Raw genomic sequence first — 23,279 nt, forward strand, 5'->3', positions numbered from 1 at the left:
AGAAGCATATTACACCTTCACCAGTGAGGAGGAGAGTAGCTGGTTTGGACAGTACTTTAAACAAGTTTAGTGCTCATTTACTAATCCCCAAATAGGTTCCTGTCACATCTCAGGGGAAAAGCTGACTGACATTTACAGCTAACTTAACCTTCTTGTAGTAGCCGGATATAAACCAGGTGAGGGCTGTACAGATTTAGAAGTCCTGATATATGTGCTTTTAGTAATTTATTACAGATTAGGCATTTAAACGGTTGGAAAGAACATAGCCAGGCAAGAATCTCCTATGTAGCAAAGACTTAGAAATATTATAGAATTCTTACAGATTTTCTTGAGAAAATTGTAACTTGAATCATGGGGAAAGTGCTTAGTACATGTTGATTATACATTTTGACCAGGAAAAAGTATTATTATAATTTATGCCTGCCGTCTTCATTCTCAACACTAAGTGATGCTTTAGTCTTATTTCCCATCAGAAGTTAGGCTCTCATTAAGGGGCAGTGTTCAGAGAGGATGGCAACATTAAACAAAAGGAAAGCTCTACTGGTGCTCAGAAGAATAAAGCATGATGTCTTTCTTGGAAGAGGATTGCAGGGTGAGCTCTCTGAGTTAATCGTCAGACATTTTTTAGACTGGGAGGCTAGAGATTAACTGCAGCTATAATGACAAGAATCCTAAACTTTTTAAGAACAAAGAGACAAGATTGATTAGCTTTCTAATACATATTTCTGTAACAGTGTTAAAGGCACCAAAGAGAAGCTGACAAATGAATGCTCAGTCAGTTACCAACTAAGTGTACTATTTTTGTAGAATCAGTGGAATACTTAGGCTGACATATTCTGGGAGCAGTGACCCTTCATATTTTAGTAGGGTTTTAAATGAGGTTCTTTGGGCTTTGTTTTTTTGTTTATTTTGTAGTAACAATTTTTTTAAATGGCAAAGTACTTTTTTTTCTAAATCAGTCTTTTTTGTTTTAATAAGTATAATTGAAGTTTATGGATCTTCAGTCTTGACCATTAAACATTTCAGCACAGATGACAGAATTTTATTTTCACGAGGGCTAGGCTGTCCTTTTAATTCCCAATCCCACAACTGTCTTGCACATGAGTGTGCTGATGTGCGCGGATAGACGGATGAAACTGTAAATCCATGTTATGGGAAACAACTCATGAGATCCTTCTGCCACAGCATCATCTTCCTTCCCAGAAACCAACCAGGAGCATCCTCAGGAAGGAGTGACTACAGAACTTTCACCAGATTTGTGTGAATCTGAGTTACAAACAAAACAGTTGGAAAGTATTAAAAAGTAAAAGAGTAGTTAGTCCTCAAGGACAGTTCTTTAACAAGGTTAGCAAAGGGTTATTAGAATATTAGAGTAGTACAGATGTACAAGTGGAGTAAACTGACTGGCCATAACCACTAATTTGCAATTTACACATACATTTATAGCCGCCCAGCTCTAGTTATCGCTTGGATGTTAACAACATTTCTGTCTCAAGCAGTTTGTCGGGTTTGTATCTTGGATCATAGCTACATCCTAGTAGCTAAAATTCTCTTGAAATTGGAAACTCTTAGCTTATGAAGTTTATCAACAGTAATGTCTTGGACAAGGACGAAGACTGTACCTGCAGCTGAAGTAGAGGCTCTTGAATTAGATACTCCATGTGATATGTTACTCTCTTTTCTCAGGATTTTTTTTAATAAGCTTTTAACCCTGAATTTCTCTGAAGCACTTAGGAGAAAAATACTAATTCATTTAGATAAACTCAATTATGCTATAAAATTTTGACTAATAAAAATGTTCATGATTCATTGGAAAGACAGTGACTTAGGGATGTTTTATGTTGATGTGCCTTTTTATTTTGAAGTTGACAGCATGTTGTATGTTGCATTTTAATAATTCTGGTAGTATTGTAAATGTGCTAGAGGTTTTTTCTTTAGGTATTTTGTTACAGATTTTCTTTTATACTTTTTGAGATACCTGCAGTCACCTGTGTAGAAAATAATCCAATTTAGCCCACCACACTTAACTTTTAACCATTAGCCTTTGTCTGTCAATCACTGACATTCAGTGAAATTCTTACTTTTTTTGTCGTTTATAGAAATTATTGGGTTTAATGAAAGGGGGAGTAAAGTGAATGGAGGAGAGTTGAAGTACACAATATGTAAAAGGGAGCCCTTATATGTGTGCGATTACAGATCAAGAAACCTGATAACTTGATAATATTGGCAGTTTTTAGAGGATCTGCAACCGGCAGATTAAAGAAATGGGATTGTTTATTAACATGAGGAGAGGAGAACTGAGCATTTTTGTTGCAGTACCTAGCATTGTGCCACATGGTTACTTCACAGATGTGAGTCTTACACTGAGAAACAAGGTGACCTGCTCATCTATCGGTAGGAACAGAGTGTGGTAATAATAGGAGAAACATCTCACAGATTTTTAAAAAAGTCTTAGTTTCTAGAAGGGGCATTTTTCATATTTAATAGGCTGCAGTGTAGCAGTCATCAGCCATTTCCCCAAATTGTTAACTGTGCAGATTTGTTTTTGTTTTTGTTTGTTTTTCTAAGTCAGGGTCTCTACAGAGCTTTGGCTGGCTTAAACCTTATGTAGACCTGGCTGTCCTCAAACCCAGATCCACGAGCCTCTGCCCCCTAAGTGCTGGGATTAAAGGTGTGTTCCACTATGCCCAGCTAGCTCTTGTATTACATGTGCTTTATTTAGGCTGTGTATGTATCATTTGGTTTGGGGACTGTGCTTAGTCCTTTATGTTTTAGCAGATATATAGATTGTCTTGAAAAGCTGGGCAAAATTCTTGTAGATCTTAAAGACTTCCTTCCATCTTTTGTAGTACTAGAGATGTGTAACCATAGTCCTGAACATGCTTGGAAAAGTGCGCTATTGCTGAGCTATTCTCTTAACCTGCAATGATTCCCTCAATCTGAATATATTTTCACATTAAATTAGGAAATTAAAATTTTGATGTGAACTTGCTGATTTATTTGCGAAGCCTGTTGAATAAATGCAGTTGCATTAGGAAACAGTTGTAATTTAAACATCAAGGTTATTATAGTAAACTCGCCTTTTACAATTAAATGTAGACTTAATATGAAGCTTACTAAAGGTCTATTTTGGGCTAGAAGGAGTATTTAGGCTATTTCTCAATAACATTTACAAGAAAAATATCTTAGGTAAATATGCTTATAAAGGATGGATTCTTAGTTTTGTTCTATTTTTAAGCTTTTGGAGCTAAATCCATTTTTTATGGCTTTTTTTCCATGTCTCATTTGGTGGTTTGGTGGAATAATTTAACAGTTTAGATGACATCTTACATAGGCTTAGGAAACATAAATTTTTGTCTGAAATAACTATATTCACATCGAAAGACCCAGGAATCACATGGTGCAGATTTGAGTTCTAGAATTAAATCAACTCACAGTAAAAGCAGTGTGTTGGTGTGATTATACATAGGTTGCCTTTATGTAGGCCTTAAAAAACTATTAGCCACAGATAATTTACTATTAACTAAGCAAGTAAGAGCTTTTATTCGAAGTAAATAAATAGTCTTATAAGCACAAATTATGGTTTTTTTTTGCGTTTTATGTAAGAAAAGTAGGCTTTGTAGAAAAATGATTTAGTCAAAGGAGTCTTGGATAATTTTAAGTAAGATAACAGAATAAAATGTAAGGGAGTTTGAAACTGGGGAAAAAAGGACATTTAGTCCTTATACATAAAATATTATTCTTAGTCCTAAAGCTTCCTTTGGTATATAGATTATTTTTCTAGGAATTATACACAGTATACAGTGAGACTACATCAGCTTTAACTTAAAACAAAAAAAAAAAAGAAAGCTATCTTACTGATTTGTTTGTAATTTGCATGCAGTTTCTACTACTGATTCATTGTATGTAAAAAAAATAAATCCTTTTATCAGGTAATTTGTAAAAAATTATGTGAAATAACTGGAAAATACTATTAAGTTAAATGATATTGGAAGAAAAAATAGTATGTTGAAAGAACTCAGTTCGTGTTGTAAACAAAACTCAATTCATAAGGTTTTTTGTTCTGTGGTTAAGCCCTTAACAAATCTGACAGCTAAGAATTTCCACAAGGATGGCTTTCAAAAGTTAAAAATCACATCTGCTTAGCACAAGGGCTGTTTCTGTTTCCATTGTATAAAGAAATTGTGATGCCGATGACCTTGAGAGGTAGACTGCCAGTATTTTGGGGGAGGACTTAAAACACTTTTAGAAATCAGTGTTATTTCTACATTAGGGTAATAAGTATTTGTAAATTCAAAATAGCTGTATCCTGAATGTAAATCAAGATCTCAGGTTCTTGGGACCAGAGCATAGCCACGCCTAGTTTTGCTCCTGTGGAGCACGCTGATGAGTAAAGAGCCACACAGATCTCGTGGTGCTTTCCTTGCTCATCCACAGGCCTTGCTCACTGCTCTGGAAGTTACAGTAATTATCAAGTAATTATGATGATGAATTAATAAAGTGAAAAACTACCATCTTAAATGAAGTGGCTTGTTAGTACAGACTACAAATTATAAGTTCATAATGAAACTCGACAGTTATAGTTTGATACTGTAGAGTACACTGATGAAGTCAGAATTTAGTTTTGCCTCTGAATACTTGAGAACTAACTTACCTTAATTGTCTTCTATTTTCCAGGAATGCCTTCTTTGCCTTTTGAATCTTCTCATTTTCCAAGAATTTTAATATATAAGCTATCATTTATTTGTTTTTTACATGTAGCATCTAAAGATATAGAAGCACCTGAGAGAATTAGGGGACTGTGGTAATTTGGGATAATTATCTATGTTTTCTTCCTTAGCCTGTGGACATTTCAACAGCAATGAGTGAACGGGCACTTGCTCAGAAGAGACTCAGTGAGAATGCATTTGACCTTGAAGCCATGAGTATGTTAAATCGAGCTCAAGAACGGGTATGTGGCTTTTTTAATATTTAAATGAGAATTGCACTAACTAGATGGCTGAATCATTATAGGGTGTGTTAGCGGGGACTGGAGATTCAAGGTTTATATATGCCGTTTTATATTTTATACTTTATTCTTAGTAACTTACAAAATGATTTGACCTAATCACTAAGAAAATATTCATTACATACTATGGCTTGAGTCTATAGTCTTATGTGCAGAGTGCCCACAATAACACAATGACGTATAACTGTTATTTTCCATGTTTCAGCAAAGCAAACTTAGAATACTAGGTATGCATTAAATGTATGAATGGCACTTGATTGTATTACACTAGGTGTTGGTGAGCAATACCTACTTTTTTAAAAAAAGCTTTCTGTTGACCATTTCCTATATTAGGCCATGGATAGGAACAGATTACCCCATAGAAGTAGCTGGAGATTCATTTGAATGCCTTTGTATGATAGGTCAGATGGCCCCAAGAACATTTTTCCATCTATATTTTAAAGAACGAGGGTTACAGTGATAATTTTTAGTTGATGGCACCGAATACCTTCAGTTGCATTAGTGAATTTCATGGAATGCAGTATAAAGCTTATTTAAAAGACTTAGAAAAACTTCACACTTTAAATAAATCATTATTTGGCCATTTTAGGTACCAAATCCATTTTTCCTCAGTGAATTAAACTGTTACCAGTGTGGCACTTTCATCAGATCAGTAATTTTACTTAATGACGATGGCTTCTTTTTCTTCAGATTGACGCCTGGGCTCAGTTGAACTCTATCCCTGGGCAGTTCACAGGAAGTACAGGAGTACAAGTCCTGACACAGGAACAGCTGGCTAATACTGGTGCCCAAGCCTGGATTAAAAAGGTACACAAACTGTCAAAAAATACAAAGCTAAGGTTTATTTTTGTTGTTGTTTTTATAATAGTACATTAGAAATGCAGAGGCAAGTGACTAACCTAAATTCCTGCGTGAGTCTGCTGCGTATATGCTCCAGATGGACACTGAAGATGGGCTGAGATCCTGACACAGTCAATGCCAAATGTATAATATGGCTCAAAAGCCACTCACTTTATATCTGGAGGTTGTTGTTTTTCATATTTTTTGCTGTTGGTTTTGGTGGGGGTGGTTTTACTTAACTGTTTTGAATGCTAACTGTACCAGGTGCTGTTCCGAGTACTCCACAGTCCCTGCTGGACTACTAACCCAATCATTGCAGAGCAGTGGTTCTCAAAATTTTCATCATGGGATACTTTATTACAGGTTTAGTTTTGGTGGATCACTATCCCCAATAACCCTTTGCTACCCTAATAGTCCATTCCTTTGTCCTTGTCCTCTCATAGTGCCTGCACCCGCTTATAAATGCCTCTGCTCCTGCCTCTTAGGATGGCTAGCCCCAGGTCCCTATATGGTGGTCAGCTCTTAGATACAGCCAGTGGTTGGGAGGCCCTAGTTAGTGCTGCATGTGGTAACCTTGCCATGGGACTGAGAGGCTGGGGGGAGGGTGGCTGGAATGTGGGGGTGGGCAGTTGTGAAGGGGGGATAACAGGGAGGGATGGGCTGGAGATAACTATCTGTGGACCACCATTTAGGTCCTGGTGGCCTCTGGTGATCCACAGGCTCCATTTGAGAACCACTGACTTCATGAAAAAACAGGCTATGTAAGACCTAAAATCAAGGGAGAGGACGGACATCTCCTGCTGCGAAGATGTAGGTGCACCTGGTCTCAGATTCCTGCAGTGAGATCTGTCAACTCCACCTACGGCTACCTCATTGTTGGGGGAGTCTTAGGTGGTTATGCAAGGGTTTCTGAAGAAATAAGGTCTGCTGAAGGGCTGTGGTTTGGTTGGATGGGTGATGGGAAATTTGTTTCAGGAAACTGGGAGGCTGCGTGGTCTCTTGGATGGGGAAGGTTTCTTTGTTCTGCTCTACTCCTGACACCTTGTGTGATTGTAGGCAAGTAATCCCTTAGAATTTGTGTCTCCCAATGTCACGTGGCTGGAGACAGGTTCTTAGGACTGCCTCGGAGAGTGGTGGGTGAAGTGAGAAATGGAATGAGTGCTATTCATGGATGTGCTCAATTTCTCAAGATAAAAGTTTCGGTTGCTTTGGACATTTAATACCATAACAGTTTAATAGCAGAAGCATTACCTGTGATTCTTTTATTAACAGATTAATACAAGGCACCATACATCCTCATTGTGCTTGCCTCGTTTTCCCCTTAAGAAATAGTTGCACGAATATGTACCTAGGGATTGGTTTTGGAAAAAAAGGAATAATAATAATTGGATTTATTCTATATACTAATACTTTGTATAAATTATGAAAGTGATAGTTGAAAAGTAGGGAAGAATTACATGTTTGCTTTTTTGTGACATTGGATTTAAAACTTGGTAGTAATGAGCAAGTTCCCTACCACAGAGCCCCATAGTCAGTCCTCCTTCATTCATCTGGTCTTGAAGCTGAGTGTTAAGGATTATAGGAAGTTAGACATGAAGTATTTTGAGTATTTATGCACTTAATAGTTGATGCACATTGTTAGGTACAAAGAAGCTTCTGGAAGGGCTTTCATTGTAAAGTGTGCTGTTAATGTGTTTATAGATAAGGAGCAGGTAAATAAATGTTAAGTGAGTTTCCAAGGTGAGTCTTCACAGTTGACTCCCTAAATACTTGTATCAAATAGTTTTGCTATTTTTCAGTTTGTAAGAACCTTTAAAATGATTTTGCTTTACGTTTTGAATAAAATATAATCTGAGAAGCAAATAATTTTGATAAATCATGTGTTCATCAGAACAAGCTTACAAGTTTTACAAGAACTAAAAGGAAAGCAGTTTGTATGTACTCAAGAGTATCTGCTTGATGAGAACCAGGGGAGCACTATTAAAAATAGGCAGTCATTTCACTGATATTCGCCCTCCTATTTGTACCCACTGACATGTTCAGAAGACATCGAAAGGGCCATTTGGCTTTTCTTGGACCAGCACTGTCATTGTGTGTTAAAAACCATAGGGAATTCCAACTAACACCCTCTATGTTCTTTAGTTTGCTTTAGAATACTTCTATATTAAGAGAAATAGTTCATCAATATACTCATTTATTAGTAAAACAATAAACCCTTTATTTTCTCAAATGACCTAGGACTTGGTTTTGTAATAATTGTTGGTTATTGTGTGATCTCATTAGATTAAGACAGGTTTTTACACTGGGGATAGAGGGATGCGAAGATAATTGCAAACAGAAGCACAATTGGAAAACGGGGTTAATTGGGGATTTATATTGTACTCTGTCTGTACAGTTGCCCTTTTTTTTAGGAGTGTTTCCTGGAAAAGAGGGGGAGATGAACCTGGAAGTAAGTAAAGTCATTCTAGGTGTGTAGCATCAAGGCAGTTGGTATCCCAAGTATCAGCTAACGTTTCTCTTTTATACATCCACAATGCATGGCCTGCACCAAGTAAGGAACTGAACCAGGGGTGTGTTTTTACCTCTAGAGCTGCCTCCTTCCATCAGAGCACCTTGTTGAACTTAATGTCTAGTTCACATGTCATTGACATGTTTTCTCCCCAACATGTAATTACAAAGCTGGGAAACAAAATGTTGCTCACTGTACTGTAAAAACACAATGTCACGCACCAGTAGAGGGGAAACTGTGTGCTTGCTGAGCTACATTTGACTCTGACGCTGTAGTGACTTGATAGATACTTGGCAGAGAGCATTAACCTAAAATGCTGTAATGATTGGAAATAAAACATGGTTCAGAGATGTTTCAATTAGAAAGAAACAAAACCAAACACACATAAGTCAACAGCAGAATTCATCACTGGTAGAGATTGTGCATTGATAGTTTTTGAAAAAAGGCACTGGACATTTCTTAACCGGAGGTCACGGACTGCTGGCCGTGCTAGTTAGTGCGCACAGCTGTGCAGCTTAGGACATTAAGTGGTTTGCTGCTTTGATGGAAATTATGGTTCAGTGGGTTGGATACAAGAGAGATGATTGTTCACAGAATAACCTGTGAACTTTCACCCCTCTGTATGGAAACTTGTTTCAGGGCCAAATCCTTGTAGCTGTCTTCTTGCCCCGGTCAGTGCCAGCCGTACTATTCACAACACTGCTGCTACCGAGGCCTAGGTATGTAAACATTTAAGGAGTTTCTTAAAAGCCTTTTAACATCAAGCCAGGTTTTAGAAGAATTCAGACTTGGTGTACTTACAGGGTATTTTATGTGCTTATCTTCAACTTATTTACATGTAAATTGATTTTGTTTCATAGGAGTTTTCTAAGTAAAGATATTGATACTTGCCTTATTATAGAATGGGGAAGAAAACTGGATGTCAACTGTATGCTTCTTCAGTGTCCAAACTATTTTAAAACAATGTCTAGGCTTTATTCATAAACTAGGTATATCTGAGATAATATATTGACTGTTTTAACATTGCCTTCTTTTTATTTTGCAAGCTAAGAAGAGATACCAGTGAACCTAAATAGTGGACGAAAACAGGAGTGCTCTTGTTGTTGTTGTTGTTTTTGGAGGGGGGCATCGAGGGGCTACTGTTACAATTGCCATTTGACTTGCAAAGTGTTGGTAATTATTATTAGAACATATGCTGCAGAACATATTGAGTATAGAAGAACTTAAGTTGAATGCTATTACAGATCTAGACGTAAGATTTCTTTTTCTTAAGTTATCATTAACTCTGTATTTTACTTCTAACTGTAAAATGGGGGCATTTTACCTTTTTTTCCCTTTGGATAGGATCAGTTCTTAAGAGCAGCCCCAGTAACTGGAGGAATGGGAGCTGTGTTGATGAGAAAAATGGGCTGGAGAGAAGGAGAAGGACTAGGAAAGAACAAAGAAGGAAATAAGGAACCCATCCTTGTTGACTTTAAGACAGACCGAAAAGGTAAGTTCCTGCTGAAGTTTATACTTTTTTTTTTTTTTTTTCTCGGAGCTGGGGACCGAACCCAGGGCCTTGCGCTTCCTAGGTAAGTGCTCTACCACTGAGCTAAATCCCCAGCCCAAGTTTATACTTTTTAATTGTAACCATGAACTAGACACACAAATAATGAACAGTTCTTTGCTGGAGAAACCTTTTAACACTTTTAAGCAGATGGATAACATATTAGTTTGAGCCTTTAAAGAACAACTTGCCTTGTGCTAGTCACTATATGAAAATCTGCATTTGGTTTTAAGAAAATGATCCTTTCTTTTTTCTTAATGGAGACCATGTGTGCTGGCTGTTTTTGTTCCTTGCTACATTTATTTATTGTATGTGGATGCAAGCACCGTTACCCACTAAACCATCCTCCTGATCCATTGTCTGTGTGTGCCCATAGAGCCCAGAAGAGGGCATTGTATGCCCTGTGGTTGTGAGCTGCCATATGGTTGCATGGGATTTGATCAGGGTCCTCTGGAAGAAAAGCCACTGCTTGTTAACAGTTGAGCCAGCTCTCCAGATTGTTTCGTTGTCTTCTGAGACAAGGTCTTGAACTTGCAGTGATCTTCCTGCCATACCTCAGGCTGGCATCATCACTCTTGGTTTATCTGCTTGTCTTTATTTCTAAGGTGGTACCAGGCAGCTAGCATGCAAAGAGGAATCACGACAGGCTGTTAGCTGATGTCACTTGTTTAAGCCCTTAGTTATTAAATTAGCAAATGAGAGTGATGGTGTTATATGTCTTTGATCCCAGCAGGGACAGGAAGATAGGAAGATCTCTTATGTTTGAGGGCTTGTTCTACATTGAATGTTGTACTATAACTATGGCAAAAAAAATAAATAAAAAAAAAAAGAAAGAAAGAAAAGGAAAAAGGGGAAAAAAAAAAAAGAGAAATCCTGTCTTTTTCTTGAAGTATCAAGGTCAGCCTTGAACTTCCAATTCTCCTGCCCTAACTTTATAGTTTTAGGCCTGATTTCTAAAACTTGCCATGAATCCTCAGATATAGTTCTGGGGCACATCCACATTGAAATTCCTCAACATACAGCAGCTGTATCCTAGGACTGGGGCACATCCACATTGAAATTCCTCAACATACAGCAGCTGTATCCTAGGACAGTTTGAGAGATGTTCTAGCGTGTTCATAACAAAGGACTGGCTGGATGTCTGCTGTTTAGAGACATGTGGAAAGTGGGAAGAGCACCACTGGGGCTTTATAACATTCTTGTGTAGTAGACTTCTTCAGGAAGGGGGGGTTATCTGAGAAATTAGGAATTTGATAGGATAGCAAGTACTGACTGTGACAGAGGGTTCTATCTTCCTTTTTGTTTTGTGGACCATACTCTTTACTCCCTATTTTAAAAGATGAATTTGCAAAGTTACTTGTAGCCACCACCTCTTAGAGGTGTTACCTGACACTTCTCTGTACACTCTCACTTCTGCGTGCTTATGTTGTGCTATTCCGCAGGCATCATTCTGCCTAGATTTTCAAACAGGGTCCTCCTCCTGGCCTGGAACCCACCAAAAGCTGGCTGACCAGTGTGCCCAAGCACAGGAATTATTAGTGTGTGCCAACATAGCTGGCTTTTCTGAACTCAGGCTCAGATCCTTATGCAAGTGCTCGTTGACTTACTGAACCATTCCCCTGGCCCCTTGAGTACCTCTTCATCATAGGCATATGATTATAGAGGAAAGTATGTATACTGAAGTGGCAAGAATAGAATAAGCCAGATAAAAATCTGAGTGTTTCGGTTGAAGGCTTTTAGGTTTCATCCATTATATTTTTAGGTAAATAGTAAATTTGCCTTTTTTCCCCTTCTCCTTTTAAGGTCTTGTTGCAGTAGGAGAGAGAGCACAAAAGAGGTCTGGGAACTTCTCCGCTGCAATGAAAGACTTGTCAGGTGAGAACAAACCCTGTTGTTCTGCTTTTACCTATGCCTTCAATTCATAATCCCTTGCAAAGTTGGTGGAAATCGTTTATAACTAGTTGTTTTTTTTCTCTCTACAGGCAAACATCCTGTGTCTGCCTTGATGGAAATCTGTAATAAGAGAAGGTGGCAACCACCTGAATTTCTCTTGGTCCATGACAGTGGCCCTGACCATCGCAAACACTTCCTCTTTAGGGTAAATATGAACTTACATACTAATTACGTAGTCACCTTAGAGGGTTAAGGGATGAGTGTGATACAACCAGCATTAATATTCTGTTGGGTGGGGGTCATAGATGTGAATATGGGTAAAATGGGTTTTTATAAAAGGGGTACAAAATTAAAGGGGAGGGGTGTGGGCAAAATGTATTTTCTAGTGGAGTGTGGGGGTATTTTTATTAGGGCTTTAAAAGAAGTAAGGAGGCTTGCATTTATCTTGCAGTTTCCTTTTTTAAATCATTTGCTGCTTCTGGGCTGAGACTAATTTCTATAATAATGGGGTTTGTAATTGATAAGTTATTAGAATTTAGTGAAAAAGTACAAAGCTAATAAATATTAAAGTTTGATGCTGTTCTTATTGTATGTTTTTCTTGACTAGGTATTGAGAAATGGAAGCCCTTACCAGCCCAATTGTATGTTTTTCTTGAATAGGTATTGATAAATGGAAGCGCTTACCAGCCCAGCTTTGCCAGCCCTAATAAGAAGCATGCTAAAGCCACAGCAGCTACTGTGGTTCTTCAAGCAATGGGCCTTGTACCAAAGGACCTCATGGCTAATGCCACTTGCTTCAGGAGTGCCTCACGTAGATAGATTGAGGTTTTATATTAATCATTTCAGATAATTTTACTCTGCATCACAATGTATTTCCTCCTTAATGTTGTAAATATTTCACAATTTAAGACATTGTGTAAAAAGCAATCTGTACAAACATCTCCAGGCTTTGGTTTTGTACCATGGAAATTGTATTTAACCACACAGGGTTTTGGTATGTTTATATTGTTTACCTTAGTGATGTATTTGTTTAAGTGGCTAACATCAAAACAATTGTTTGAGGGCATCAGTAATATTCAGTGTGGAATGTTAAATAACGCTTTTATACTGTATTTTGTACTATGATGTAACTTCCCTTCCATACGGCTAGGCTGCTGTAACACTTGCCTGTAATCAGTGAAGGGCTGTGCACCTTGTACTATTTCACAATGGGTTCTGCTGGACAGATACTGGGCCAGTGTTATTAAAGTAATGAAGCAAGATCTGTCCCACAGGGCTAATGCCACCATCTCCCCCTTTTTGTAGAGATTATGAAAAGAAAGTGATACGTTGTGTCATGATCAGTACTAAGTCCTGCATTCCCATTAAAGCCACTTGGGTCATAAGAAAGAAGTCAAAATGGAAGTCCAACTAGAATTTTACTTCAGAGGCCAAGTACATATTTAGTATGGCTTGAGTTGTGATATAGTTTTACTTTGATGTGCATTTTGAATTTCAGCTACACCTAGATAGACGTAAATAATAAAAATGCTGTAACCAACTTATCTAATAAAAATTGGCAACCAGCCGCTATTTTGTTGACTGAGAAAGTTTAAGTTTATGTTAATTTTTTAGGGTCTGATAGAATATTCATGTGTATTACAGTGGTATTCATATGCTATGTCTCTAAACTTTATTTTCAAAAGCTTAAGGCCCAAATACAAACTTCTCTGGAATAAATGTGGTGTCTTATTCTCTGGCTTTATCAAACACATATAACTAAGTACTACATTTTCTTACCCAATTCTTGTGATTTCTCTGCACGTTTATTCAAAAATACTGATTTTATATATACACACATGCAAACACAGATTAACTGTAAGCATACTAAATAAATAGTAAGTTGACATGACCGAGCACCCAACATTGAGATGAAGTACAAAGTACCCTGCCCTTGGACTTGACACATGTGACTGAACAGTCTTGAGAACAGGGAAGTAGAACTTATTAGTAATGCTGATTTCCCTAGGACTTCAGAGAACTCACAGCTAGTCTAAGATACAATATAGATACTTTTTGTTCTGACAATTAGTCTCAATGGAATAATTGCTACAGGTAATCTCAAGTTCTCATTTGTAATAAAGCACCGACTCCATTCTGGTTACAGTGAGTTGCAGGGGTAGAATTCTCATTTGAATTATCTGAGGTTTTAAGGAAGCACCTTGCATCTTCATCTCTAAAAATATATGAAAATAATAAAACCAAAATGCTGATTTAAAACCTAACACTATTGCATGTAATAAGTTAGTATAAAAATGTTCAGGAACATTTCAGTATTTTAAAATATATTCTTCCAAATGAACTTTAAAAGCCAGAGGCCTACAATCTTGAATTTCCTTGCTTAGGAAGCTTTTTCCTCAGATTCCTTTAGGCTTACTTTGGCGTTCAGGATCTCCAATTTACAATGTAGTCACTCATTTCCACATTCCGCAAGGATGACTTCCCCAGCACTGGCATTTGACTGAGCTGCTCCAGGGTTTTAGGGTGCAGCCCACAGTTAGCAAGGTCCTTATGAGCACCTTTCTGCGGAAACAAAAGTCCACATCTGTAAGGCTCATTAGTTCATCAACACAAAAGATAGATACACATGAGTACACCAGAGCTGTCTTCACATAGTCCAGCAGAGGGCATTAGACCCCATTACAGATGGTTGTGAGCCACCATGTGGTTGCTAGAAATTGAACTCAGGACCTCTGGGAGAGCAGTCAGTGCTCTTAACCGCTGAGCCATTTCTTCTCAGAAAGACTTCCCATAAAGACTTGCAAATAAACGGCTTAGTCAATCACTGCTAGAAGATGATTCTAATAATTCCTGTGGTATGAAAATTCTAAATTAACCAGTCTAATTAGATTTGATAGGTACACCAGATCAATTAAAGGACTGTTAACAGCTATCTTTAAAAAGTCTTAAAAAAAAGACAATCCAAAATAAATTAGTAACTAAGGCTTGAAAATCTAAGGTGTTGAAGCACTTGCTGTAAAACTTTGATAACCAGAGTCAGGTGGTATCAAGAGCCCACATGAATGCTGGGCAGACATGGTTTGTACTTGTAATTACAGTCTCTGAAGAAGGCTCACACAGACAGCACGACTAGCCATGGTAGGACATTCTGGTTTTGATGAAAAGACTGCACTGAATAAGGTGTAGAATGTGAGTCAGGTCTCTTCCTCACTGGTGCGAGGAAATACCTCATTAAATACACGTAAAACCAAAGAACACACACATACACGAGGAACTGGACAAAAGATGTGGTAAATTGTGTTTCCATAAACTACAAAGGAACCAGGAATTACTCATTTCAGCTGTGAGTGCAGTAAGTACTATTGAGGTTTGGGAAATATTTAATATTGCCTGAATTCATAAAATTTTGAGTGCATGTAGACATATTCTTAACTTGTTACTTGATATAAATTGGCATACGAGGTGACATTTGACTGAATCTACTTACTCTATCCAGTTCCTTATCCAGTGGTAGGCCAACATTGAATACGGCAGTTGGCTCATGTGCATACAATCCCGCAGAGAATGAGCCTCTCTGTGAAGATCGGAGTAGCATGGCCACAGAATGCAAAGCGTGAGGCATGACAGGACCTGTGATCTCCAAACTAAACTTATCTCTGTATCCAAAAAGAGCTTGTGTCTTTACATTAATGCTTCGTGCCTTCAGAAAATTTAGAGAAAAAGTCACGTGATAACAGGAAACAAGTGAAAGGGATTTGACATAATTCATGTCACCTAGCTCTCAAGTTATTTTATTTTTAATGGAGAAAGCAAAAACAAAACTACTCTGAATGTAACTGGGGTCAAGCTGCTAGCCTAGTAGGCCTCATACCCCTGTGCAATCTCAGTGCCGACAAAGTCCAAAGTATACAAGAATAGTTTAAAATATGAAAATTTATGAAAAAAATACTATCAATATATGTACATACACCACACACACACACACACACACACACACACACACACACACACACACACTCTTACACTTTTTAGGTCTTACTATGTAGGCCTGGCTGTTCCCTTAACTTACTGAGATCTGCTTGCCTCTGCCTCTCATGCTGGGATTAATGGTATGGCCACAAGGCCTGGCCTGGTGTTTTCTCAGCTGTGTGTATACCAAGTTATAATTGCTACCTGCAGGGGTAAGAAGGCATTAACCCTGGGAATTGAAGTTACCAATGGTTCTGAGTCACCATGAGGGTGCCGGGAACTGAATTTGGATGTTCTGCAAGAGGAACAAGTGCTCATACATACTGATCCATCTCCCGAGTCCCTACAATTATTTTTTTAAAAATTGAGAGTTTGAGCTAGGCATGGTGGCACATGCCTTTAATGCCAGCACTTAGGAGCTTGAGATCAGAGCAGTCTACATCGAGGACAGAATTACAGAGACCCGTGTTCAAAAAAAAAAAAAAAAGCCGAAAACAACACAAAGAGCTGGACTGTGCAGATGATGTAAACACTTACCTTAAGCATTTGCATTGAGGCACCTCGAAAGGCAACTGGGGATAAGAGAGTGGGTGGGAGACCTGCCTGTGCGCCTGAGGTAGCAACTAAACTCTTGCAATTGATCAAAAAGTTGAGCAGTTTGAAGGTATTGAGTCCTTTCACCAGTACGACAGACTCTGGTCGGTGATCCATCTGTACTTCATGTTTTTCTTTACGCCTGAAGATCACAATCAAGGAAAGAGCAAAAGGAACCCACAGCGGGGCAGCCTTCACATACCTGGTGCTCCCAGACCCATTCACAAGTTTGAATGAAATTTGAATGTGATAGAAACCAACAAAGACTTCATACTTGAGCAACAAGGGCTGTCTTAAAGCAGTGTTCGAATCACTAACACCGTGGACGCTCTTTTTTTTTTTTTTTTTTTTTTTGGTTCTTTTTTTTTTTTCGGAGCTGGGGACCGAACCCAGGGCCTTGCGCTTCCTAGGTAAGCGCTCTGCCACTGAGCTAAATCCCCAGCCCCCACCGTGGACGTGGACGCTCTTAACAGAAAGGATACAGCTTGACAGAGATCAAGTCTGGCTTCTTAATTTGATCCTGCACACCGATCTCTTCCAGCCAAGACAAACTTTCCTCTTCATCTTCGTCACTGACTGCCTGCTCCCTAGGAAACTGCTACAGTTAGAAGTGCATTTTCACACTTGATGCTGTTAAAAACGCATCAAACGAGTGAATTAGAGACTTCATAAAAGTGAACGTGCAAAGGGTTTTGTAATTACGTACTCCTCAGATTCCAGGCTTGGTTCTCGAACTTTCTCCTTATGACCACTCTCTTCTAGTAAAGGCAGAGAAAATTCAATACCTACATCAGAAAATATAACCCAATTTTCTTCAATTAACCAGGAGTGTCCTCCTATTGGGGTACACAGACTTGGTTTCTATTAAAAGGGACCTGTCTCTATCCTTCCCTAGTTGATCCACTGTCTCTATCCACTAGTTGATCAGACAACATGGGTTTTAAAAGTATTAAAGGATGGGTTCAATCCCCAGCCCCGAAAAAAAGAAAGGAAAAAAAAAAGTATTAAAGGAGAGGTCAGATATCAAAGAATCTAGGACTGGTGTGACGGTTTAGAGGGCAGAATCTGCCTTCCTGTATGACACCCAAGTTCACTTCCTAGAATCACATGATGGATACAAGGGACTCTGTGAAGCTGTCTACCTCTACATGTGTGCCATGCATGGTATGCGTGTGCCCACAGAAACACAAACACGCATACAAAATAAATAAATGTAAAGACATGTTTTAAAAATCACAGTATATTCAACAGGACAGTGGCTTTATAGGATGTAATATGTGCTTTACCTCAGAGTTCAAAAAGGGAAAATAATTAACTTCCAGATATATTTAAGAGACAGGTTTACCATCAGGAAGAAAAAAAAAAAACCCTCTAACAAAGAACTATATCCATCCCATAAAATAATATTGATGACCAATTAGTAAAAGATGATTTGTTCTTAAACATGCGTGTGGGTGTTTATGTCTGGGTAGCACTTATATGTCTGGTGCTCACAGAGGGCACGTTGTAGATACAGATGGAACTCTGGCTTTTAGCCATCATGTGGGTGGTGGGAAGCAGAGCCAGGCCCTGTGTAAGAGCAGTCCATACTCTAAACACTAAGCCATCTCTCCAGCCCCTAAAGATTATCATTTAAGGCAAGAGGAATCTTCAACTTTAAACCTCAACTATTATTACCTTCACTTTTCATAGCTTCTCTTAAGCCTCTAGTTGTAGGGGTGATGAGCGCTGTGATCACACTGCTTCCTGCTAATCCTGCTGCCCGGAACAGGACCGTAAACTGATAGGAACAAACGTAGAAATAGGGGCAAAGCTTCGTCTTCAGCAGGTTATATAAAGACGTAAAACTCACAGACCTAGGAAGCAAAGGAAGTTTCTCAGGTGATAACATACTTGAAACTCAATTCTATAGTAATTTAATTAATAATTTCTTAATTTATTCTGACACGTAAATTAAAAACTGAACATGAATGTTCCAAACACTGAATTGAGTTTCTGCAGCTGTGTAAATCTGCATTTGAAGGCTGTAGATGTCTTTCAAGCATAGTTTTTGCCTAGTCTCAAAAAGCATCAATTGACAAGAAGAAGCCTGAAGACCTACACCTCCCGCTATGTTTGTCCAGTACATTGGTTACACACTGGGAAAATGCAAATGTAAATCGTGGTCATTAAGCTTCTGCAATGTCCAGAAACACAAAGAGCCTTCACCATTAGCCCTTCAGGGAAGACTCAAACACCAGGTCCTGCTGCTGAAGGCTCGCCTCTGGAGTGTGCTCTTACCAGTCACTCATTAAAGCATGCTGCAGGCTTTCATCCGTTGACCATGGACTTGTCTTTGCAGCCATTTTTCTATCAGCTCCAATTCGAGGGAAGAGTGGCAGCCATGAAAAGGCAGGGTGAAGCCAGTAGACCAGGGTCTGCTGGAAGGCACAACGTAGCACAGTGGACAGTTTGGGATCCTAAATTTCCGTGGGGAGAGTGGGTGATTTTTACTCATCACAAAGGTAAAATTCCACCAGAGACACTGAATGTATCACACCCTTAATCTAATACATTTTCTAAGAATTCTGTATTTTTAGTTGAGGGTAATGGCACACACCTTTAATCCCAGCACTTAGGAGGAAGGCCGATCTCTTGAGTCCAGCCTGGCCTACATAAGGAGTCCCAGGAAAGCCAGGGCTATGTAGAAAGACTCTGCCTCAAACACTCCCCAGAAAGATTATTTTTAGTGTTTTGTGTGCCTGTACAGTACAGGTGGCCAATAGGAGGCCTGGAGCTGGAGTTCTGAGCAGTGCGAACGTGGGCTCTCAGGAAGAAGAGATCTCTCCTAACCACCGAGCCACCCCTGTAGCCAGCCTAAGAACTTTCAATGCTATAATTGTAGGGAGACCTTGGCAACTGTTAAGAGGTGAAAATGAAGTCTACAGCTTTCTGGACAGCAAATAGTGACCCTGCCCGGGAGAGAGCACACTCATTAAGATGGGACATTCTGTCTCTTGTTGTCCCTGAGAACAGTAAATGACTGGATGATGGAAGGAGGGGTGTGCATGGAGGACAGCACCAAATCACCCCTGGGAATGCAGCCTCAAAAGCAGTGAAGCCGCTAAATTCAAACTGCCCTCATTTATTTATCCAGGGAAATATCACAAGTCCTATTTTAAGCACACCGTTAGAACCTAGTTTGCAGTGATGAGCTGCTTCACGGTAATTAAACCTAGTCTGAGACCATCCTAGAACTCATTTATTCTTTATTAAGAATCACAGTATGGCTGGGCAGAGCGGCATATGCCTTTAATACTGGAGAGGCAGAAGTAGACAGATCTCTGTGAGTTTGAGGCCAGTCTAGTGTGCAAAGTGAGTTCCAAGACAGCCAGGACCAAATACAGTAAGACCCTGTCTCAAAAACAGAGAAACCTAACAAAACCACCACCATCAACAACAAAAAATGAAGAGTGTGCTCTACGTAATATCAGTAAAAACTCATCAGCTATTGCAGTTCAATTGTTTATGTTTTGTTAAAAACCTAAGGGGTTGGGGATTTAGCTCAGTGGTAGAGCTATTGCCTAGGAAGCGCAAGGCCCTGGGTTCGGTCCCCAGCTCCGAAAAAAAGAACCAAAAACAAAACAAAACAAAACAAAACAAAAAAAACAACAACAAAAAAAAAAAAAAACCCTAAAGATGGTTTAGAGAAGACACTTCCTGTCTGCACTACTGATTTATCTCCAGTCTCTACCTCTACTGAGCAGTTCTCGACCTGACAAACAGGAAGTGAAAGTACCCTTTGGGAGAAATGATGTCAACTTCTGGAATCTACACACGTCAAAAGAACAGCTCCTTCCATATTTAACTTGAAACACTAACACAGGCTGACAGCGGCTGCAGAGAAACAGCATTGCAGGGGCCTGAGCTTGGAGCTCAGCACCCAGACAATGAGCTGAGACTTCCCTGTGCCTGACTATGACCCCAGGACCAAGGAGAGTGGGGCTAGGAGCTTGCTGGGCTGGCCACCAGACGAGCAAAAAATGTGAGCTTTAAGCTCACAAATATCCCTGTTTCAAGGCAACAAGGGAGGGAGGGAGAGACCAGGACACAGGACTAGATCCTTTGGCTGTGTCCTGATACCTTCATGTGCAGACATGAGATCACACACACTCACACAATCACACTCACACACATACACGCACGCACGCACACAATCATACACACACACACACACACACACACACACACACACACACACACACACACACGCAAACTCACACGTATTAAAAACATACATCCCTTCCTCTCAGGTTCCTTCATTTTGGACTTACCGGTATACTCTGTGGTAATGTAACTTCTGTTGCCCTACAATGCTGGACAAGTCCTTGGGCTTCTTCCTGTGCTTTCAAATGTTCTGCCCAGGAAAAGGGTTGAGAAGAGGTGAAAAGGAGGCGGGTTTTAATACTCCAGTCCACAGGTAACTCAGTACCATCTGAAGACCAAGTGTCCGATTCAGACAAGGTTACCTGTTGACTCTTTCAGAAAACAAAGAACACAAAAGTTAGAATTTCAAGGAAAATCTTTTTAATACAGAGATCTCAATTATTCTACTCTTGATCACTAAATGTCAAAATTTATTAATGGTCTAATATTAAAAATGTGCTATACCTGAAAAGTCTGGAAGGAGGTGAACCAAGCTATTAAGAGAAGTTTCAGACCACGGAGATGACTCATTGGGTAATGGACGTGCCACTAAGCCTGAGAGTTTGAGTTGGAGGGAGAGAACTGACCCCCTCAGAGGATATAATAAAGTAAATGAACAAAGCCAGGTGGGGGTGCGGCTGGAGGGTCGTGGTTCACGTCTCAGTTTTCATATTTCTGTCTAGTATTACAGACAGCGAAGTAGAAATGTTTCTAATATCCACCCCTCACACCCCAACCCCAAGACAGGGTTTCTCTGCTTGGTCCTGGCTCTCCTGGACTCACTCTTGTAGACCAGGCTGGCCTCGAATGCAAAGACACACACCTGCCTCTGCCTCTAAGCCCAGCTATGCTCCCAGTATCTGAAAGGTATCTTGTAAGGCCCAGAACCATTGAGACTAGGGCTACGCTATTTCTTTAGGTTAAGCAAAGTAGGCAGAACTTTTAAAGGGGGAGCACCATGACAGGATGTCCTTTCAGGGAAATGGCCTCTAGAAAACTGTGAGCACTAAAATGGGTCTTTCAGCATGGTCCCAGTGGGCAAACCACATCTACCTTTAGCTACAGGTGAGGGCAGGCTGCTCGCTCACCGTGTGGGAAGTGCTGAGTTTGATCCCTAGTGCAAATGGGGCTATGGCCACCAGAGCCCACAGCTGTTATCAGAACACAGGATAGGAACAATCACTCTCAAGTTTCTGTTTTCTTTTCAGAGAAAGGCTCTCCTGTGTCCCAGGCTGGCCTCAGCTATCTGTGTACCTGCGGATGCTGTGAGGCTTCTGACAAAACCTCCTGTACTCCATGCTAGAGTTTTAAGTGTGCAGCATCATGTCCCATACTATGTGTGATTCCTGGGGTCCAACCCCGAGGTCTCTGCACACTAGACAGGCATTTTACAAACTGAGGTACAGTCCCAGACTTTGAACTTGTTCTTGAAACTATTTTTTTCAAGGGAAATGCTTTTGAGAAGTACATTTACTAGAATATACATTATAATCAGTATTTTGAAAGCATTGCCTAGGCTAAGCCACTGAGATGGCTCAGAAGGTAGGCATTTGCTTCTGAGCCTGACTGACGAGCTCGGTTCAATCCTTTTACTCACACAGTGGAGGGCTGAGCTCTACATACACAATTGTAGCACAAACAATAAATGTAATTTTAAAACGTACCTGGGACAGTTCCGTGACAGTTCTTTCATGAGATGCCTCCTCCCACAGCAAGTTATTTTCTCCATTAGAATCTAGAAGCTGAGGTTAAAAAAAGGTTGTCCTTTTAAAACTTAAGCGATGAGGGAATCTGAAATCTGTAAGGGCTCACCTGGCACATCAGTTTTTCTGGAGAATGAGGGGGACTTAAATCCACACAGTACCATTTGTTTCACTTCATTCAGACTTATGCCTAACTTATCTAAACGGGAGGAAAGGCCAGACTTTGACGCATTTAATAACTGATACATAAATCATAGACCAAAAGATCCAAATGGCTTTATGGGTAAAACCAACATTTGTAAATTCTGCCCAATTTGTCTTCAACAGTCCTCCACGTCCACAGTAATATTGAGTGCCTGAGAAAAAGATCTTGAAGGATGGTGAGAAGGCAGATTCTGTGGTTTTCCATCCCAGTTCTGAGGACTTTTCGAGCTACCATCCCGTGTATCCCTAATTCCTTCTAACAGGGTTTCGAGGGCAGCCACCCCCTTACCTGCCCCGGCTCAGGGCATCAAGCTGCGGCGGCTGTTCGCGCCCATTCCCACCCCTGACGCCCGGCTGCGCGACGCGGAGACTCACCGGGCCCGGCGCTCCTTGAGGACCGCGGAGCGGCTCTTCGGGGGCCTCGTCGGCCACCCGTGGCCGGTTGTCCAGGCGGGCGAAAGGGTTCCTGCGGGCGATGGTAGTGGTGGCGCCTCCTCTGCCGCCCGCGGTCGGAAAGGGACGCAAGGGCAGCCCAGCAGCCAGCGCGGCGCGGCGGAGCGCGGGCTCCGGCAGTGCGGAGGACACGGCGGTACCATGGTCCCGAGGCCTTTTCCGGCGGAGCCGCACGACCTCAGGCGGCCTCTTGAAGCTGGGCGAGTAGCCGGGGACCGAGACAGCCATTGCGCAGCACCGAGGCAGCACCCTGCCGGGGCTTCCCGCGCGCTCCGGCCCCGCCCAGACCCGCGCTGCTCACGGACTGGAGGCTCCCGAGGCCCCGCCCCGCTGCGGCCCCGCCCCGACAGAGCATGCGTGCCGGGCCGTGCG

General features: G+C 40.4%; 2 protein-coding genes and 1 long non-coding RNA gene across 38 annotated transcripts in view; 1 reads left to right on the forward strand and 2 right to left on the reverse strand.

Annotated features, from left to right (window-relative positions):
* Positions 1-13,518, forward strand: part of Son (SON DNA and RNA binding protein) — a 31,151-nt gene extending 17,633 nt beyond the window's left edge. Inside the window, exons 7-15 of one of the 14 annotated variants that reach the window (XR_015632798.1) lie at positions 4,841-4,951; positions 5,699-5,815; positions 6,113-6,658; positions 8,260-8,297; positions 8,997-9,076; positions 9,702-9,849; positions 11,710-11,781; positions 11,889-12,004; positions 12,460-13,518. Coding sequence is in view for 2 of the 14 variants with exons in the window: in XM_087576445.1 (XP_087432571.1) it covers positions 4,841-4,951; positions 5,699-5,815; positions 9,702-9,849; positions 11,710-11,781; positions 11,889-12,004; positions 12,460-12,618 (723 nt within the window). In the remaining 12 variants the exon portion in view is untranslated. Of the gene's footprint in view, positions 1-4,840; positions 4,952-5,698; positions 5,816-6,112; positions 9,077-9,701; positions 9,850-11,709; positions 11,782-11,888; positions 12,005-12,406 lie in introns of all 14 variants that reach the window. The other 13 variants (XR_015632795.1, XR_015632802.1, XR_015632803.1 and 10 more) reach the window with 13 other exon arrangements.
* On the reverse strand, positions 211-5,802 carry LOC148002527 (uncharacterized). Its single transcript, XR_015633306.1, has 2 exons — positions 4,655-5,802; positions 211-1,266 (listed from the first exon to the last, which is right to left on the reverse strand). It is a non-coding gene; the product is annotated as an uncharacterized LOC148002527 (long non-coding RNA).
* On the reverse strand, positions 8,804-23,187 carry Donson (DNA replication fork stabilization factor DONSON). Of its 23 annotated transcripts, none has more exons than XM_087575924.1 (11): positions 22,830-23,187; positions 22,212-22,289; positions 20,676-20,879; positions 18,643-18,782; positions 18,040-18,218; positions 17,069-17,120; positions 16,845-16,949; positions 16,306-16,504; positions 15,287-15,499; positions 14,216-14,361; positions 8,804-10,525 (listed from the first exon to the last, which is right to left on the reverse strand). In XM_087575924.1, exons 1-10 carry the CDS (start codon positions 23,133-23,135, stop codon positions 14,224-14,226), a joined length of 1,614 nt encoding a protein of 537 aa, XP_087432050.1. In that variant the 5' UTR covers positions 23,136-23,187; the 3' UTR covers positions 8,804-10,525; positions 14,216-14,223. The 23 variants fall into 23 exon arrangements, 19 of the variants coding, with proteins under 19 accessions (XP_087432050.1, XP_087432047.1, XP_087432044.1 ...); XM_087575921.1 differs by having other exon boundaries at positions 17,069-17,147; XM_087575918.1 differs by having other exon boundaries at positions 18,643-18,821.
* Positions 23,188-23,279: the final 92 nt, after the last annotated feature.

The sequence above is a fragment of the Rattus norvegicus genome, chromosome 11 (genome assembly GCF_021556685.1).
Source record: "Rattus norvegicus strain SHRSP/BbbUtx chromosome 11, alternate assembly SHRSP_T2T, whole genome shotgun sequence".
NCBI lineage: Eukaryota > Metazoa > Chordata > Mammalia > Rodentia > Muridae > Rattus > Rattus norvegicus.

What these genes read in the sequence shown, in the direction of transcription:
- Donson (NM_001399267.1), bottom strand. Translation starts at nt 23,135, where the DNA reads ATGGCTGTCTCGGTCCCCGGCTACTCGCCCAGCTTCAAGAGGCCGCCT. An exon ending in CCTCAATGCAAATGCTTAAG is followed by an intron (nt 15,500 to 16,305) that starts GTAAGTGTTTAC and finishes AATTTTCTGAAG; the next exon opens with GCACGAAGCATTAATGTAAA. An exon ending in TGGATAAGGAACTGGATAGA is followed by an intron (nt 14,362 to 15,286) that starts GTAAGTAGATTC and finishes TTGTTTCCGCAG; the next exon opens with AAAGGTGCTCATAAGGACCT.